The sequence below is a fragment of the Heterodontus francisci genome, chromosome 17 (genome assembly GCF_036365525.1).
Source record: "Heterodontus francisci isolate sHetFra1 chromosome 17, sHetFra1.hap1, whole genome shotgun sequence".
Lineage (NCBI taxonomy): Eukaryota > Metazoa > Chordata > Chondrichthyes > Heterodontiformes > Heterodontidae > Heterodontus > Heterodontus francisci.
In genome coordinates, this window is record NC_090387.1 from 3,487,591 (window position 1) to 3,505,730 (window position 18,140).

The following is an 18,140-nucleotide window of genomic DNA, read 5'->3' on the forward strand; positions in this document are numbered from 1 at the left end:
AGTGCTGCACTTTCGGAGGGTAAGTGCTGAGGGAGTGCTGCACTCTCGGAGGGTCAGTACTGAGGGAGCGCCACACTGTCGGAGGGTCACTACTGATGGAGCGCCACACTGTCGGAGGGTCTGTACTGAGGGAGCGCCGAGCTGTCGGAGGGTCAGTATTGAGCAGTGCTGCACTTTCGGAGGGTAAGTGCTGAGGGAGTGCTGCACTCTCGGAGGATCAGTACTGAGGGAGTGCTGCACTGTCAGAGGCTCAATACTGAGGGAGCGCAGCACTGTCGGAGGGTCAGTACTGAGGGAGCGTCGTACTATCGGAGGGTCAATACTGAGTGAGTGCCGCACTGTCGGAGGGTCAGTACGGAGGGAGTGCCGCACTGTCGGAGGGTCAGTACGGAGGGAGTGCCGCACTGTCGGAGGGTCAATACTGAGTGAGTGCCGCACTGTCGGAGGGTCAGTACGGAGGGAGTGCCGCACTGTCGGTGGGTCAGTACGGAGGGAGTGCCGCACTGTCGGAGGGTCAGTACGGAGGGAGTGCCGTACTGTCGGAGGGTCAATACAGAGGGAGTGCCGCACTGTCGGAGGGTCAGTACGGAGTGAGTGCCGCACTGTCGGAGGGTCAGTACGGAGTGAGTGCCGCACTGTCGGAGGGTCAGTACGGAGTGAGTGCCGCACTGTCAGAGGGTCAGTACGGAGGGAGTGCCGCACTGTCGGAGGGTCAATACGGAGTGAGTGCCGCACTGTCGGAGGGTCAGTACGGAGTGAGTGCCGCACTGTCGGAGGGTCAATACAGAGGGAGTGCCGCACTGTCGGAGGGTCAGTACGGAGGGAGTGCCGCACTGTCGGAGGGTCAGTACGGAGGGAGTGCCGCACTGTCGGAGGGTCAATACTGAGTGAGTGCCGCACTGTCGGAGGGTCAGTACGGAGGGAGTGCCGCACTGTCGGAGGGTCAGTACGGAGGGAGTGCCGCACTGTCGGAGGGTCAGTACGGAGGGAGTGCCGCACTGTCGGAGGGTCAATACGGAGTGAGTGCCGCACTGTCGGAGGGTCAGTACGGAGTGAGTGTCGCACTGTCGGAGGGTCAATACAGAGGGAGTGCCGCACTGTCGGAGGGTCAATACAGATGGAGTGCCGCACTGTCGGAGGGTCAGTACGGAGGGAGTGCCGCACTGTCGGAGGGTCAGTACGGAGGGAGTGCCGCACTGTCGGAGGGTCAATACTGAGTGAGTGCCGCACTGTCGGAGGGTCAGTACGGTGGGAGTGCCGCACTGTCGGAGGGTCAGTACGGAGAGAGTGCCGCACTGTCGGAGGGTCAGTACGGAGGGAGTGCCGCACTGTCGGAGGGTCAATACAGAGGGAGTGCCGCACTGTCGGAGGGTCAATACTGAGGGAGTGCTGCACTGGCGGAGGGTCAGTACTGAGGGAGTGCCGCACTGTCGGAGGGTCAGTACTGAGGGAGTGCCGCACTGTCGGAGGGTCAGTACTGAGGGAGTGCCGCACTGTCGGAGGGTCAGTACTGAGGGAGTGCCGCACTGTCGGAGGGTCAGTACTGAGGGAGCGCCGGACATTCGGAGGGTCAGGACTGAGGGAGTGCCGCACTGTTGGAGGGTCAGTACTGAGAGAATGCCGCACTGTCGGAGGGTCAACACTGAGGGAGTGCTGCACTGTTGGAGGGTCAGTACTGAGGGAGAGCTGCACTGTCGGAGGGTCAGTACTGAGAGAATGCCGCACAGTCGGAGGGTCAATACTGAGAGAATGCCGCACAGTAGGAGGGTCAATACTGAGAGAATGCCGCACAGTCGGAGGGTCAATACTGAGGGAGTGCCGAACTGTCGGAGGGCCAGTACTGAGGGAATGCCGAACTGTCGGAGGGTCAGTACTGAGGGAATGCCGAACTGTCGGAGGGTCAGTACTGATGGAGAGCTGCACTGTCGGAGGGTCAGCACTGACGGAGTGCCGTATGTCGGAGGGTCAGTCCTGAGGGAGTGCTGCACCTTCGGAGGGTCAGTACTGAGGGAGTGCCGCACTGTCGGAGGGTCAGTATTGAGGGAGTGCCGCACTGTCGGAGGGTCAGTATTGAGGGAGTGCTGCATTGTCGGAGGGTCAGTACTGACTGAGTGCTGCAATGTCAGAGGGTCAGAACTGAGGGAGCGCAGCACTGTCGGAGGGACAGTACTGAGGGAGCACTGCATTGTCGGAGGGTCAGTACTGAGGAGGCGCCGCAATGCCGGAGGGTCAGTACTGAGAGAGTGCTGCACTGTCGGAGGGTCAGTACTGAGGGTGTGCCGCATGTCGGAGGGTCAGTACTGAGGGAGTTCCGAACCGTCGGAGGTTCAGTACTGAGGGAGTGCTGCACTGTCAGAGGGTCAGTACTAAGGGAGTGCTGCACTGTCGGAGGGTCAGTACTGAGGGAGCACTGCACTGTCGGAGGGTCAGTACTGAGGGTGTGCCACACTGTCGGAGGGTCAGTACTGAGGGAGCACTGCACTGTCGGAGGGTCAGTACTGAGGGAGTGCCGCATGTCGGAGGGTCAGTACTGAGGGAGTTCCGAGCCGTCGGAGGTTCAGTACTGAGGGAGTGCTGCACTGTCAGAGGGTCAGTACTAAGGGAGTGCTGCACTGTCGGAGGGTCAGTACTGAGGGAGCGCCGGACATTCGGAGGGTCAGTACTGAGGGTGTGCCACACTGTCGGAGGGTCAGTACTGAGGGAGCACTGCACTGTCGGAGGGTCAGTACTGAGGGAGTGCCGCATGTCGGAGGGTCAGTACTGAGGGAGTTCCGAGCCGTCGGAGGTTCAGTACTGAGGGAGTGCTGCACTGTCAGAGGGTCAGTACTAAGGGAGTGCTGCACTGTCGGAGGGTCAGTACTGAGGGAGCGCCGGACATTCGGAGGGTCAGTACTGAGGGTGTGCCACACTGTCGGAGGGTCAGTACTGAGGGAGCACTGCACTGTCAGAGGGTCAGTACTGAGGGAGTGCCGCTCTGTCGTAGGGTCAGTACTGAGGGAGTGCCGCAATGCCGGAGGGTCAACACTGAGAGAGTGCTGCACTGTCGGAGGGTCAGTACTGAGGGAGCACTGCACTGTCAGAGGGTCAGTACTGAGGGAGTGCCGCTCTGTCGTAGGGTCAGTACTGAGGGAGTGCCGCAATGCCGGAGGGTCAACACTGAGAGAGTGCTGCACTGTCGGAGGGTCAGTACTGAGGGAGCGCCGGACATTCGGAGGGTCAGGACTGAGGGAGGGCCGCAATGTCGGAGGGTCAGGACTGTGGGAATGGCGCAATGTCGGAGGGTCAGTACTCAGGGAGCACTGCACTGTCGGAGGGTCAATACTGAGGGAGTGCCGCACTGTCGGAGGGTCAGTACTGAGGGAGTGCCGCACTGTCGGAGGGTCAATACTGAGGGAGTGCCGCACTGTCGGAGGGTCAGTACTGAGGGAGTGCCGCACTGTCGGAGGGTCAGTACTGAGGGAGTGCCGCACTGTCGGAGGGTCAGTACTGAGGGAGTGCCGCACTGTCGGAGGGTCTGTACTGAGGGAGTGCCGCACTGTCGGAGGGTCAATACTGAGGGAGCGCCACACTGTCAGAGGGTCTGTACTGAGGGAGCGCCGAACTGTCGGAGGGTCAGTACTGAGCGAGTGCCGAACTGTCGGAGGGTCAGTATTGAGGGAGTGCTGCACCGTCGGAGGGTACGTGCTGAGGGAGTGTTGCACTCTCGGAGGATCAGTACTGAGGGAGTGCTGCACTGTTTGAGGCTCAATACTGAGGGAGCGCAGCACTGTCAGAGGGTCAGTACTGAGGGAGTGCCGCACTGTCGGAGGGTCAGTGCTTAGCGAGGGCCGCACTGTTGGCGGGTCAGTAATGAGGGAGAGCGCACTGTGGGAGGGTCAGTACTGAGTGAGTGCCGAACTGTGGGAGGGTCAGTACTGAGGGAGCACTGCACTGTCGGAGGGTCAGTACTGAGCGAGTGCCGATCAGTCGGACGGTCAGTACTGAGGGAGTGCAGCACTGTCGGAGGGTCAGTACTGAGGGAGTGCTGCACTGTCGGAGGCTCAATACTGAGGGAGCGCAGCACTGTCGGAGGGTCAGTACTGAACGAGTGCCGCTCTGTGAGAGGGTCAGTACTGAGGGAGTGCCGCACTGTCGGAGGCTCAATACTGAGGGAGCGCAGCACTGTCGGAGGGTCAGTACTGAACGAGTGCCGCTCTGTGAGAGGGTCAGTACTGAGGGAGTGCCGCATGTCGGAGGGTCACTATTGGGGGAGTGGTGCACTGTCGGAGGGTCAGTACTGAGGATGCGCCGCACAGTCGGAGGGTCAGTACTGAGCGAGTGCGCACTGTTGGAGGGACATTCATGAGGGACTGCCGCAATGTTGGAGGGTCAGTACTGAGGGAGTGCTGCACTGTCGGAGGGTCAGCACGGAGCGAGGTTCGATCTGTCGGAGGGTCAGTACTGAGGGAGTGCTGCACTGTCGGAGGGTCAGTACTGAGGGAGTGCCGAAATGTCGGAGGGTCAGTACTGAGGGAGTGCCGAAATGTCGGAGGGTCAGTACTGAGGGAGAGCTGCAGTGTCAGAGGGTCAGTACTGAGGGAGTGTTGCACTGTCGGAGGGTCAGTACTGAGGGAGCGCTGCACCTTCGGAGGGTCAGTACTGAGGGAGTGCCGCACTGTCGGAGGGTCAGTATTGAGGGAGTGCCGCACTGTCGGAGGGTCAGTATTGAGGGAGTGCTGCATTGTCGGAGGGTCAGTACTGACTGAGTGCTGCAATGTCAGAGGGTCAGAACTGAGGGAGCGCAGCACTGTCGGAGGGACAGTACTGAGGGAGCACTGCATTGTCGGAGGGTCAGTACTGAGGAGGCGCCGCAATGCCGGAGGGTCAGTACTGAGAGAGTGCTGCACTGTCGGAGGGTCAGTACTGAGGGAGTGCCGCATGTCGGAGGGTCAGTACTGAGGGAGTTCCGAACCGTCGGAGGTTCAGTACTGAGGGAGTGCTGCACTGTCAGAGGGTCAGTACTAAGGGAGTGCTGCACTGTCGGAGGGTCAGTACTGAGGGAGCGCCGGACATTCGGAGGGTCAGTACTGAGGGTGTGCCACACTGTCGGAGGGTCAGTACTGAGGGAGCACTGCACTGTTGGAGGGTCAGTACTGAGGGAGTGCCGCATGTCGGAGGGTCAGTACTGAGGGAGTTCCGAGCCGTCGGAGGTTCAGTACTGAGGGAGTGCTGCACTGTCAGAGGGTCAGTACTAAGGGAGTGCTGCACTGTCGGAGGGTCAGTACTAAGGGAGTGCTGCACTGTCAGAGGGTCAGTACTAAGGGAGTGCCGCACTGTCGGAGGGTCAGTACTGAGGGAGCGCCGGACATTCGGAGGGTCAGTACTGAGGGTGTGCCACACTGTCGGAGGGTCAGTACTGAGGGAGCACTGCACTGTCAGAGGGTCAGTACTGAGGGAGTGCCGCTCTGTCGTAGGGTCAGTACTGAGGGAGTGCCGCAATGCCGGAGGGTCAACACTGAGAGAGTGCTGCACTGTCGGAGGGTCAGTACTGAGGGAGCGCCGGACATTCGGAGGGTCAGGACTGAGGGAGGGCCGCAATGTCGGAGGGTCAGGACTGTGGGAATGGCGCAATGTCGGAGGGTCAGTACTCAGGGAGCACTGCACTGTCGGAGGGTCAGTACTGAGAGAGTGTTGCATGTCAGAGGGTCAGTACTGAGGGAGAGCCATATGTCGGAGGGTCAGTACTGAGGGAGCGCCGCACTGTCGGAGGGTCAGTACTGAGGGAGTGCCGCACTGTCGGAGGGTCAATACTGAGGGAGTGCCGCACTGTCGGAGGGTCAGTACTGAGGGAGTGCCGCACTGTCGGAGGGTCAGTACTGAGGGAGTGCCGCACTGTCGGAGGGTCAATACTGAGGGAGCGCCACACTGTCAGAGGGTCTGTACTGAGGGAGCGCCGAACTGTCGGAGGGTCAGTACTGAGCGAGTGCCGAACTGTCGGAGGGTCAGTATTGAGGGAGTGCTGCACCGTCGGAGGGTAAGTGCTGAGGGAGTGTTGCACTCTCGGAGGATCAGTACTGAGGGAGTGCTGCACTGTTAGAGGCTCAATACTGAGGGAGCGCAGCACTGTCAGAGGGTCAGTACTGAGGGATCGCCGCACTGTCGGAGGGTCAGTACTGAGGGAGTGCCGCACTGTCGGAGGGTCAGTGCTGAGCGAGGGCCGCACTGTTGGCGGGTCAGTAATGAGGGAGAGCGCACTGTGGGAGGGTCAGTACTGAGTGAGTGCCGAACTGTGGGAGGGTCAGTACTGAGGGAGCACTGCACTGTCGGAGGGTCAGTACTGAGCGAGTGCCGATCAGTCGGACGGTCAGTACTGAGGGAGTGCAGCACTGTCGGAGGGTCAGTACTGAGGGAGTGCTGCACTGTCGGAGGCTCAATACTGAGGGAGCGCAGCACTGTCGGAGGGTCAGTACTGAACGAGTGCCGCTCTGTGAGAGGGTCAGTACTGAGGGAGTGCCGCACTGTCGGAGGCTCAATACTGAGGGAGCGCAGCACTGTCGGAGGGTCAGTACTGAACGAGTGCCGCTCTGTGAGAGGGTCAGTACTGAGGGAGTGCCGCATGTCGGAGGGTCACTATTGGGGGAGTGGTGCACTGTCGGAGGGTCAGTACTGAGGATGCGCCGCACAGTCGGAGGGTCAGTACTGAGCGAGTGCGCATTGTTGGAGGGACATTCATGAGGGACTGCCGCAATGTTGGAGGGTCAGTACTGAGGGAGTGCTGCACTGTCGGAGGGTCAGCACGGAGCGAGGTTCGATCTGTCGGAGGGTCAGTACTGAGGGAGTGCTGCACTGTCGGAGGGTCAGTACTGAGGGAGTGCCGAAATGTCGGAGGGTCAGTACTGAGGGAGAGCTGCAGTGTCAGAGGGTCAGTACTGAGGGTGTGTTGCACTGTCGGAGGGTCAGTACTGAGGGAGCGCTGCACTGTCGGAGGGTCAGTACTGAGGGAGTGCCGAACTGTCGGAGGGTTAGTTCGGAGGGAGTGCCGATCAGTCGGAGGGTCAGTAGTGAGAGAGTGCCGCACTGTCGGAGGGTCAGTCCTGAGGGAGTGCCGCACTGTCGGAGGGTCAGTCCTGAGGGAGTGCCGCACTGTCGGAGGGTCAGTCCTGAGGGAGTGCCGCACTGTCGGAGGGTGAGGACGGAGCGAGTGCCGCACTGTCGGAGGGTCAGTCCTGAGGGAGTGCCGCACTGTCGGAGGGTGAGGACGGAGCGAGTGCCGCACTGTCGGAGGGTCAGTACTGAGGAAGTGCCGCACTGTCGGAGGGTGAGGACGGAGCGAGTGCCGCAATGTCGGAGAGTCAGTACTGGGGGAGTGCCGCACTGTCGGAGGGTGAGGACGGAGCGAGTGCGCACTGTCGGAGGGTCAGTACTGAGGAAGTGCCGCACTGTCGGAGGGTGAGGACGGAGCGAGTGCGCACTGTCGGAGAGTCAGTACTGGGGGAGTGCCGCACTGTCGGAGGGTGAGGACGGAGCGAGTGCCGCAATGTCGGAGAGTCAGTACTGGGGGAGCTCTGTCGAAAGTGCCATCTTTTGGATGATTTGTTAATCCGAGGTCCCGTTGTCTCTCAGGTGGATTTGAGGCTCTCTACTGGATGTAATGGAAAGGGAATTCTCCCTCCTGTCCTGAACTCTCCTCGAACACCATTCTTCATGTTTTCAAATCCCTCCATGGTCTCACCACTCCCTATCTTGCAACCAGTTCTGACCTCTTGAGCATTTCCAATTCCTATCACTCCACCATTGGCGGCCGTGCCTTCAGCTGGCTGGGCCCTCACCTCTGGAATTCCCTCCCTAATCCTCCAGACCCTCCCTCTTTCCTCCTTCTAACCTGTTGGTCACCTCTCCTGATATCTTCTTATGTGGCTCGGTGGCAAATGGTATTGATTGTGCTGCCATTAGGTGCTGCAGACCTATTTCTACATTCTAGGCACTATATAAATGCAATCTGTTATTGTTGACTATGCATGTGCTGTGAGTCCTCAGCATGATCTTCTTTGTTGGTAATCTCTGCCGACCATTCTGTTCCTCTCCTTCGTCACATTGTCTCAACATTGAAAGTGAAAGAAAATCTTCCATTTCTGCTACACCTTTTAGCAACTCAGGATGTGTCAAAGACCTTAACAGGCAATGAGATCTTTTTAAATGTAGTCACTGTTTAAATGCAGCTACTGCAGAAGCAAATTTACACAAAGCAAGATCCCACAAACAGCAATGCTTTAATCTCGAGATTAAACCTGTTTTTGTGATGTTGGTTGAGGGAATAATATTGGCCGGGACACCGGGCAGAACTCCCCTTCTTCCAAATACAGCCAAAGGATCTTATAAATCCACCTGAGAGAAAACGGGACCTCGGTTTAACAACTCATCCGAAAGATGGCACTTTCGACAGAGCTCCCTCAGTACTGACCCTCCAACAGTGCAGCACTCCTTCAGTACTGACCCTCCAACAATGCGGCGCTCCCTCAGTACTGACCCTCCAACACTGCTGCACTCCCTCAGTATTGAACCTCCAAAAGGGCAGCACTCCCTCAGTACTCACCCTCCGACAGTGCAGCACACCCTCAGTACTGACCCTCCGACTGTGCAGCACTCCCTCAGTGCTGACCCTCCGACTGTGCAGCACTCCCTCAGTGCTGACCCTCCGACTGTGCAGCACTCCCTCAGTGCTGACCCTCCGACTGTGCAGCACTCCCTCAGTGCTGACCCTCCGACTGTGCAGCACTCCCTCAGCGCTGACCCTCCGACACTGCAGCACTCCCTCAGTACTGACCCTCCGACACTGCAGCACTCCCTCAGTACTGACCCTCCGACACTGCAGCACTCCCTCAGTACTGACCCTCCGACAGTAAAGCTCCTTCTACTTATCCCAAAAAAAAAGGAATAAAAAACTGGATTGGCTGGAGAGTTTGAAGCACTTCAAGTTTGCAATCAGGCACAACAGCTGTACTTGTGATGGTTGGTGGGAGCTGGAACTGGAGAGGAGTGAGGAGAGAGATTTACAACTTCGAATGTGGAACTGTTTCCATTTAGTGGAGAGAAAAGATCTATTTTAGATAGGTGGGTGTTGGAGCACCAGAGAGCTGTTTTTGTTCTGTCCTGGGTGTTTTTGATGGGACAGTGTAGAGGGAGCTTTACTCTGTATCTAACCCTGTGCTGTACCTGTTCTGGGAGTGTTTGATGGGACAGTGTAGAGGGAGCTTTACTCTGTATCTAACCCTGTGCTGTACCTGTTCTGGGAGTGTTTGATGGGACAGTGTAGAGGGAGCTTTACTCTGTATCTAACCCCTGTGCTGTACCTGTCCTGGGAGTGTTTGATGGGGACAGTGTAGAGGGAGCTTTACTCTGTATCTAACCCTGTGCTGTACCTGTTCTGGGAGTGTTTGATGGGACAGTGTAGAGGGAGCTTTACTCTGTATCTAACCCCGTGCTGTACCTGTCCTGGGAGTGTTTGATGATGTGACCGGCTACAGGAAGCAGAATGAATGTTCAGGTCATTGACTGGGGATAGATTTGAATCCAGATTCTGAGCTGGAGTCTGCAGTCACAGTCTTGCCCTTACTTTAAATGCTGTTCTCTACTGACTGTGTTCCAATGTGGTTGAGAACACAATGTGATCACTGTCTGGGTGATTATATCCCTTTTTACCATTAACAGCACCTACAGCAGTGGCCCTTTAAAGGCAGCTGCAGAATATATTCTGTGCTGCACTGGATCTGCGATCCTGGCTTTGGGAAACATCAGTTTGCTGAAAGTTGTGTGTTTGGAATTTTGCCCTGATTCCTGTGAATGAGAGAGTTGTTCAAAGCTCCTTTCTGTTAGAATTAACAATCTGAGCTAATGGGAGCAAGAGCAAGTGTAGAAATGCTCACACATATGAATGACTCTGCTGGTCGACTGTGTGTTCTGAACTGGGCTGTGAGGCTTGTGTCACCTTCAGAATCACACAGAGTAACTTTATCCTAACTTTCCAGGTGAGAAAACCCCAGGATCAGTTGGAACACTGATTTTCCAGCTGCCAAATATTACTGGCTGAGGGAGAATAACATCGGAGAGGTGGAAAACCCACATTGCCCCCAATCCCATCAGTTTGCTGACACATTAGTTGCCCCCATTAGGAAGATATAATATCAGCCTTTGCACCTGACCCCATTCCCATTCCAGTGGATTATAGCGAAATTAAACCTAATCCAGATTTCTAGCCTGAATCCTGCTCACAAACAGCTAAGTATGTGTTCAGATTTCTAAATCTGTGGAACTTGTAGAAATACATGGACAATCTCTGTTTAAACAGCATTGGGAACAAGAAACTCTCCTCTTAGACAGGAGGAAGTTTACAGCAGACTGATCGGGGTTCTTGAGTTCCCACTCTGTCTCCCTCTCTCATCTCCAGTACTTACCCACGATAATAGCACAGGCGCTGGTCAGGCCGATCTCCTTTTTCAATGCCACTCGATCGGGGATGTCCCCTGCATCACAGGAGCCTTTCTTTGCTGGCATTGCTGCTAGGAATTGCCTCTGCCTTCCTCACTCCTTACCCGTCTCCAGTCATCAGTCACTGAGAGGAACAGAGAGAACAATCTCTGCCAAACTAGTGGCTGCAGCAAACTAGTTGGGGGCGAAAAGTCCCTCCCCTGTCAGCCCATTGGAGAATAAAAGATGGGAATTAAAGCAAACAGTTGACTGAACAAACCCAGAGGGAGAATTGTTCAACTCACAGGCTGTCATCGAGTCCACATTTTAATTCAAAGAAACTAAAACAGAATTTGACTTTCATTCCACACCAGGCAGTTTGACAAAGAATTTAGCAACTCCTCTCAGTAAAACAGTAAACCTTTCAATGTAACTCACCTGACTACCACTGACTCCCTTCAGCTGGAAATGTCACTTTGTAATTCCTCACCACATGCCAGAGAGATTCGAAAGGATTGAATATCAATTAGACCCAGTGCTGTGCCTGTACATAATCACCATGCAACATTGGACCATTAGGGACAAGAAGAGGCCATTCAGCCCATCAACCCTGTTCCACCCTTTAATCAGATCAAGGCTGATCAAACCCATGTTATCTGCCTTCCAGCCACATCCCTCCATACACTAAAAGAGGTCTGTTCTAAATCCCAGCACTCCCTCAGTACTGACCCTCCGCCAGTGTGACGCTTCCTCAGTACTGACCCTCCGACAGTGCAGCACTCCCTCAATACTGACCCTCTGACAGTGCAGCACTCCCTCAGAACTGACCCTCTGACAGTGCAGCACTCCCTCAGTACTGACCCTCTGACAGTGCAGCACTCCCTCAGAACTGACCCTCTGACAGTGCAGCACTCCCTCAGTACTGACCCTCTGACAGTGCAGCACTCCCTCAGTACTGACCCTCCGACAGTGCAGCACTCCCTCAATACTGACCCTCTGACAGTGCAGCACTCCCTCAGTACTGACCCTCTGACAGTGCAGCACTCCCTCAGTACTGACCCTCCGACAGTGCAGCACTCCCTCAGTACTGACCCTCCGACAGTGCAGCACTCCTTCAATACTGACCCTCTGACAGTGCAGCACTCCCTCAGTACTGACCCTCCGACAGTGCAGCACTCCCTCAGTACTGACCCTCCGACAGTGCAGCACTCCCTCAGTACTGACCCTCTGACAGTGCAGCACTCCCTCAATACTGACCCACTGAGTGCAGCACTCCCTCAATACTGACCCTCTGACAGTGCAGCACTCCCTCAGAACTGACCCTCTGACAGTGCAGCACTCCCTCAGTACTGACCCTCTGACAGTGCAGCACTCCCTCAGTACTGACCCTCCGACAGTGCAGCACTCCCTCAATACTGACCCTCTGACAGTGCAGCACTCCCTCAGTACTGACCCTCCGACAGTGCAGCACTCCCTCAGTACTGACCCTCTGACAGTGCAGCACTCCCTCAGTACTGACCCTCCGACAGTGCAGCACTCCCTCAATACTGACCCTCTGACAGTGCAGCACTCCCTCAGAACTGACCCTCTGACAGTGCAGCACTCCCTCAGTACTGACCCTCCGACAGTGCAGCACTCCCTCAATACTGACCCACTGACAGTGCAGCACTCCCTCAGTACTGACCCTCCGACAGTGCAGCACTCCCTCAGAACTGACCCTCTGACAGTGCAGCACTCCCTCAGAACTGGCCCTCTGACAGTGCAGCACTCCCTCAGTACTGACCCTCCGACAGTGCAGCACTCCCTCAATACTGACCCTCTGACAGTGCAGCACTCCCTCAGAACTGACCCTCTGACAGTGCAGCACTCCCTCAGTACTGACCCTCCGACAGTGCAGCACTCCCTCAATACTGACCCACTGACAGTGCAGCACTCCCTCAGTACTGACCCTCTGACAGTGCAGCACTCCCTCAGTACTGACCCTCCGACAGTGCAGCACTCCCTCAGTACTGACCCTCTGACAGTGCAGCACACCCTCAGTACTGATCCTCCACCAGTGTGGCACTCCCTCAGTACTGACCCTCCGAAAGTGTGGCACTCCCTCAGTACTGACCCTCCGCCAGTGTAGTACTCCCTCAGTACTGACCTTCCGCCAGTGCTGCACTCCCTCAGTACTGACCCTCCAACAGTGCAGCACTCCCTCAGTACTGACCCTCCAACAGAGCAGCACTCCCGCAGTACTGACCCTCCAACAGAGCAGCACTCCCTCAGTACTGACCCTCCAACAGTGCAGCACTCCCTCAGTACTGACCCTCCGACAGTGTGGGACTCCCTCAGTACTGACCCTCCGCCAGTGCAGCGCTCCCTCAGTACTGACCCTCCAACAGTGCAGCACTCCCTCAGTACTGACCCTCCGACAGTGCGGGACTCCCTCAGTACTGACCCTCCGCCAGTGCAGCGCTCCCTCAGTACTGACCCTCCGCCAGTGCGGCGCTCCCTCAGTACTGGCTGTCCGACAGTGCGGCACTCCCTTAGTACTGACCCTCCAACAGTGCAGCACTCCTTCAGTACTGACCCTCCGCCAGTGCGGCGCTCCCTCAGTACTGACCCTCCGACAGTGCGGCACTCCCTCAGTACTGACCCTCCAACAGTGCAGCACTCCCTCAGTACTGACTCTCCGACAGTGCAGCACTCCCTCAGTACTGACTCTCCGACAGTACAGCATTCCCTCAGGACTGACTCTCCGACAGTGTGGCACTCCCTCAGTACTGACCCTCTGACAGTACAGTACTCCCTCAGTACTGACCCTCGGACAGTGCAGCACTCCCTCAGAACTGACCCTCGGACAGTGCAGCACTCCATCAGTAATGACCCTCCGACAGTGCTGCGCAGCCTCAGTACTGACCCTCCGACAGTGCGGTGTTCCCTCAGTACTGACCCTCCAACAATGCGGCGCTCCCTCAGTACTGACCCCCCGACAGTGCAGCGCTCCCTCAGTGCTGACCCTCGGACAGTGCAACACTCCCTCAGTACTGACCCTCCAACAGCGCGGTACTCCCTCAGTACCGACCCTCCAACAGTGCGGTACTCCCTCAGTACTGACCCTTCGCCAGTACAGTGCTCCCTCAGTACCGACCCTCCAACAGTGCGGTACTCCCTCAGAACTGACCCTCTGACAGTGCGGCACTCCCTCAGTACTGACCCTCCGACATTGCGGCGCTCCCTCAGTACTGACCCTCCGACATTGCGGCGCTCCCTCAGTACTGACCCTCCGACAGTGCGGTTCTCCCTCAGTACTGACCCTCCAACATTTCGGCGCTCCCTTAGTACTGACCCTCCAACATTGCGGCGCTCCCTCAGTACTGACCCTCCAACAGCGCGGTACTCCCTCAGTACCGACCCTCCAACAGTGCGGTACTCCCTCAGTACTGACCCTTCGCCAGTACAGTGCTCCCTCAGTACCGACCCTCCAACAGTGCGGTACTCCCTCAGAACTGACCCTCTGACAGTGCGGCACTCCCTCAGTACTGACCCTCTGACAGTGCAGCACTCCCTCAGTACTGACCCTCCGACATTGCGGCGCTCCCTCAGTACTGACCCCCCGACATTGCAGCGCTCCCTCAGTACTGACCCTCTGACAGTGCAGCACTCCCTCAGAACTGACCCCCAACAGTGCAGCACTCCCTCAGTACTGACCCTCCGACAGCGCAGCACTCCCTCAATACTGACCCTCTGACAGTGCTGCACTCCCTCAGAACTGACCCCTGACAGTGCAGCACTCCCTCAGTACTGACCCTCCGACAGTGCAGCACTCCCTCAGTACTGACCCTCCGACATGGCGGCACTCCCTCAGTACTGACCCTCCGACAGTGCAGCACTCCCTCAGTACTGACCCTCCGACAGTGCAGCACTCCCTCAGTATTGACCCTCTGACAGTGCAGCACTCCCTCAGTACTGACCCTCTGACAGTGTTGCACTCTCTCAATGCCGACCCTCTGACAGTGCAGCACTCCCTCAGTACTGACCCTCCGACAGTGTAGCACTCTCTCAGTACTGACCCTCTGACAGTGCAGCACTCCCTCAGTACTGACCATCTGACAGTGCAGCACTCCCTCAGTACTGACGATCTGACAGTGTTGCACTCTCTCAATACCGACCCTCTGACAGTGCAGCACTCCCTCAGTACTGACCCCCTGACAGTGTATCACTGTCTCAGTACTGACCCTCCGACCATGCAGCACTCCCTCAGTACTGACCCTCTGACAGTGCAGCACTCCCTCAGTACTGACCCTCGGACAGTGCAGCACTCCCTCAGAACTGACCCTCGGACAGTGCAGCACTCCCTCCGTACTGACCCTCCGACAGTGCAGCACTCCCTCTGTACTGACCCTCCGAAAGTGCAGCGCTCCCTCAGTACTGACCCTCCGACAGTGTAGTACTCCCTCAATAGTGACCCTCCGACTGAAGCACACCCTCAGTACTGACCCTCCAACAGTGCAGCACTCCCTCAGTACTGACCCTCCGACAGTGCAGCACTCCCTCAGTACTGACCCTCCGACAGTGCAGCAATCCCTCAGAACTGACCCTCGGACAGTGCAGCACTCCCTCAGAACTGACCCTCGGACAGTGCAGCACTCCCTCAATAATGACCCTCCGACAGTGCTGCGCTGCCTCAGTACTGACCCTCCGACCGTGCAGCACTCCCTCAGTACTGACCCTCCGACAGTGCGGTGCTCCCTCAGTACTGACCCTCTGACAATGTTGCAATCTCTCAGTACCGACCCTCTGACAGTGCAGCACTCCCTCAGTACTGACCCTCTGACAGTGCAGCACTCCCTCAGTACTGACCCTCTGAGTGTCGCACTCTCTCAGTACTGACCCTCTGACAGTGCAGCACTCCCTCAGTACTGAACCTCTGACAGTGCAGCACTCCCTCAGTACTGACGCTCTGACAGTGTTGCACTCTCTCAATGCCGACCCTCTGACAGTGCAGCACTCCCTCAGTACCGACCCTCTGACAGTGCAGCACTCCCTCAGTACTGACCCCCTGACAGTGTAGCACTGTCTCAGTACTGACCCTCCGACCGTGCAGCACTCCCTCAGTACTGACCCTCTGACAGTGCAGCACTCCCTCAGTACTGACCCTCGGACAGTGCAGCACTCCCTCAGAACTGACCCTCGGACAGTGCAGCACTCCCTCAGTAATGACCCTCCGACAGTGCAGCACTCCCTCAGTACTGACCCTCTGACAGTGCAGTGCTCCCTCAGTACTGACCCTCTGACAGTGCAGCACTCCCTCAGTACTGACCCTCCGACAGTGCAGCACTCCCTCAGTACTGACCCTCTGACAGTGCAGTGCTCCCTCAGTACTGACCCTCTGACAGTGTAGCACTCTCTCAGTACTGTCCCACCGACCGTGCAGCACTCCCTCAGTACTGACCCTCTGACAGTGTAGCACTCTCTCAGTACTGTCCCACCGACCGTGCAGCACTCCCTCAGTACTGACCCTCTGACAGTGTAGCACTCTCTCAGTACTGTCCCACCGACCGTGCAGCACTCCCTCAGTACTGACCCTCTGACAGTGTAGCACTCTCTCAGTACTGACCCACCGACCGTGCAGCACTCCCTCAGTACTGACCCTCTGACAGTGCAGCACTCCCTCAGTACTGCACTGGGAGTGTCAGCCTGGATTTTGTGCTGAGGTTTCTGAAGTGGGACTTCAAACCTTAACCTTGTGACTCATTTGACGGTAATACCTGCTGAGGCATGGCTGACACAATAAAGGGAGATTATTCATTGGGTAGAGATGATGAAAATCCAGAGAGTAGTTTACCCAGGCTCTGATGTGTGCTCCCATTAGCTGATCTGGATTGCCTTGGGCTGGGCTCAGGGACTCTGTGAGCACCTTGACTCCCTACCTGCTGATGAACAACCCATTATCATCCAGGATCGAATCGATTTTAATTGGGACGAGGGGGAGGCATTGGGAATTCCCATGGGACTGACTGCTGAGGGATGCAAGGCCTTCATTGGACATTGGAGAGAGGAAAGTGTATAGAATGATAGACTGATGCAACACAGAAGGAGGCTATTCAGCCCATCATTCCTCTGCTAGCACCTTTAAAGAGCTATCCAATTAGAGTTACTCCTGCAGTTTTTCCCAATAGTCCTGTCATTTTTTCCCCCCTTCAATTATTTATCTAATTCTCTTTTGAAAGTTACTATTGAATCTGCTTCCACTGCTTTTTCAGACAGCACATTCCAGATCACAACAACTCACTGTGTAAAGAACATTTCCTAACGTGCCTCTTGTCCTTTTGCCAATCACCTTAAATCTGAGTCCTCTGTTTACTGACCCTCCTGTGTCTGGAATGTTTCTCCTTATCTATTCTATCAAAACTGCTCATAATTTAGAACCGCTGTTAAATCTCCCCTTGAACTTCTCTGCTCTAAGGAGAACACTCCCAACTTCTCCAGTCTCTTCACATTAACTGAATCCCTCATCCCTGCTCCCATTTCAGTAAATCTCCTCTGCATGCTTTCTCATGCTTTCACATTCTTTCGAAAGTGTAGTGCCCCAGAATTGGACACAATACTCTAGCTCAGACCTAACCAGTGTTTTATAAAGGGTTGAGCAGTACATCCTTGTTTTTGTTCTTTATTCCTCTATTAATAAAGTCAAGGATCCCGTATGCTTTTCTAACAACTTGCTGAGCTTGTTCTGCTACCCTCTAAATTTGTACATGTATACCCCCAGGGTCTCTCTGTTACTGCACCCTCTTTAAAATTGTACCGATTCTGATCGTTTCAGAGCATGACTGCCATTTTTTTTAATGTGATTTTTTACAATTTAATTTAATTTTTTAACCATGTGCCAGTCTTAAACTTGCTTTTCATGTTTTTGCTTTTGGACAGAGCTGTTCAATGTTCTGCTATTAACACTCCCTCTGGACTAATGCTTTGACTTTTTCTACAACTATTACCACTCCCTTTGCCTTCTTTTCCGTGACGTCTCTGTCATTTAATCTCTCCTGTCCTTCACCCTATCACACACAATCTTTTTTGTTCTTCTTCCCCTCTCCCCTTCTCCCCTTTCACCTGCTTAAAACCTATTACATTTCTAACCTTTACCAGTCCTGATGAAGGGTCACTGACCTGAAACATTAACTCTGTTTCTTTCTCCAGAGATCCTGCCTGACCTGCTGAGTATTTCCAGCACTTTCTGTTTTTATTACCATATTAAATACAAATTTCTGTGGTGTTATTCAGAATCGGTACAATTTTAAAGAGGGTGCAGTAACAGAGAGAACCTGGGGTGTACATATACACATTTTTGAAGGTCGCAGAACAAGTTGAGCAAGATGTTAGAAAAGCATACAGGATCCTTGACTTTATTAATAGAGGAATAGAGTTTAAAAACAAGGACATTCTGCTCAACTCTTTATAAAACACTGGTTCCTGGACCGGGAGCCACTGTAGGTCAGTGAGCACAGGGGTGATGGGTGAAGAGGGACCAGGAAGGAGATGAAAGATAGTAAGATGAAGGAAATTGGGAAAGTGAGAGTGTTCTATTCATTATCCTGCCTTCTTGTTGCTGGGTTACTGAATGGGTAAAATATCTCTGATGGATTGAGTTATAGGAAGGTAGGAAGTGGAGGATTTGGCCTAGACAGTAAAGTAACTATACGGTCTAAAGG

At 55.4% G+C, this 18,140-nt stretch overlaps 1 protein-coding gene across 1 annotated transcript in view; it reads right to left on the reverse strand.

Annotated features, from left to right (window-relative positions):
• slc7a10a (solute carrier family 7 member 10a) overlaps positions 1 to 10,537 on the reverse strand; it is a 124,186-nt gene extending 113,649 nt beyond the window's left edge. The window contains exon 1 of the mRNA XM_068049856.1: positions 10,431 to 10,537. Coding sequence (XP_067905957.1) covers positions 10,431 to 10,530 — 100 coding nt within the window. The 5' untranslated portion in view covers positions 10,531 to 10,537. The remainder of the gene's footprint in view (positions 1 to 10,430) is intronic.
• Between the last annotated feature and the right edge of the window lie 7,603 nt (positions 10,538 to 18,140).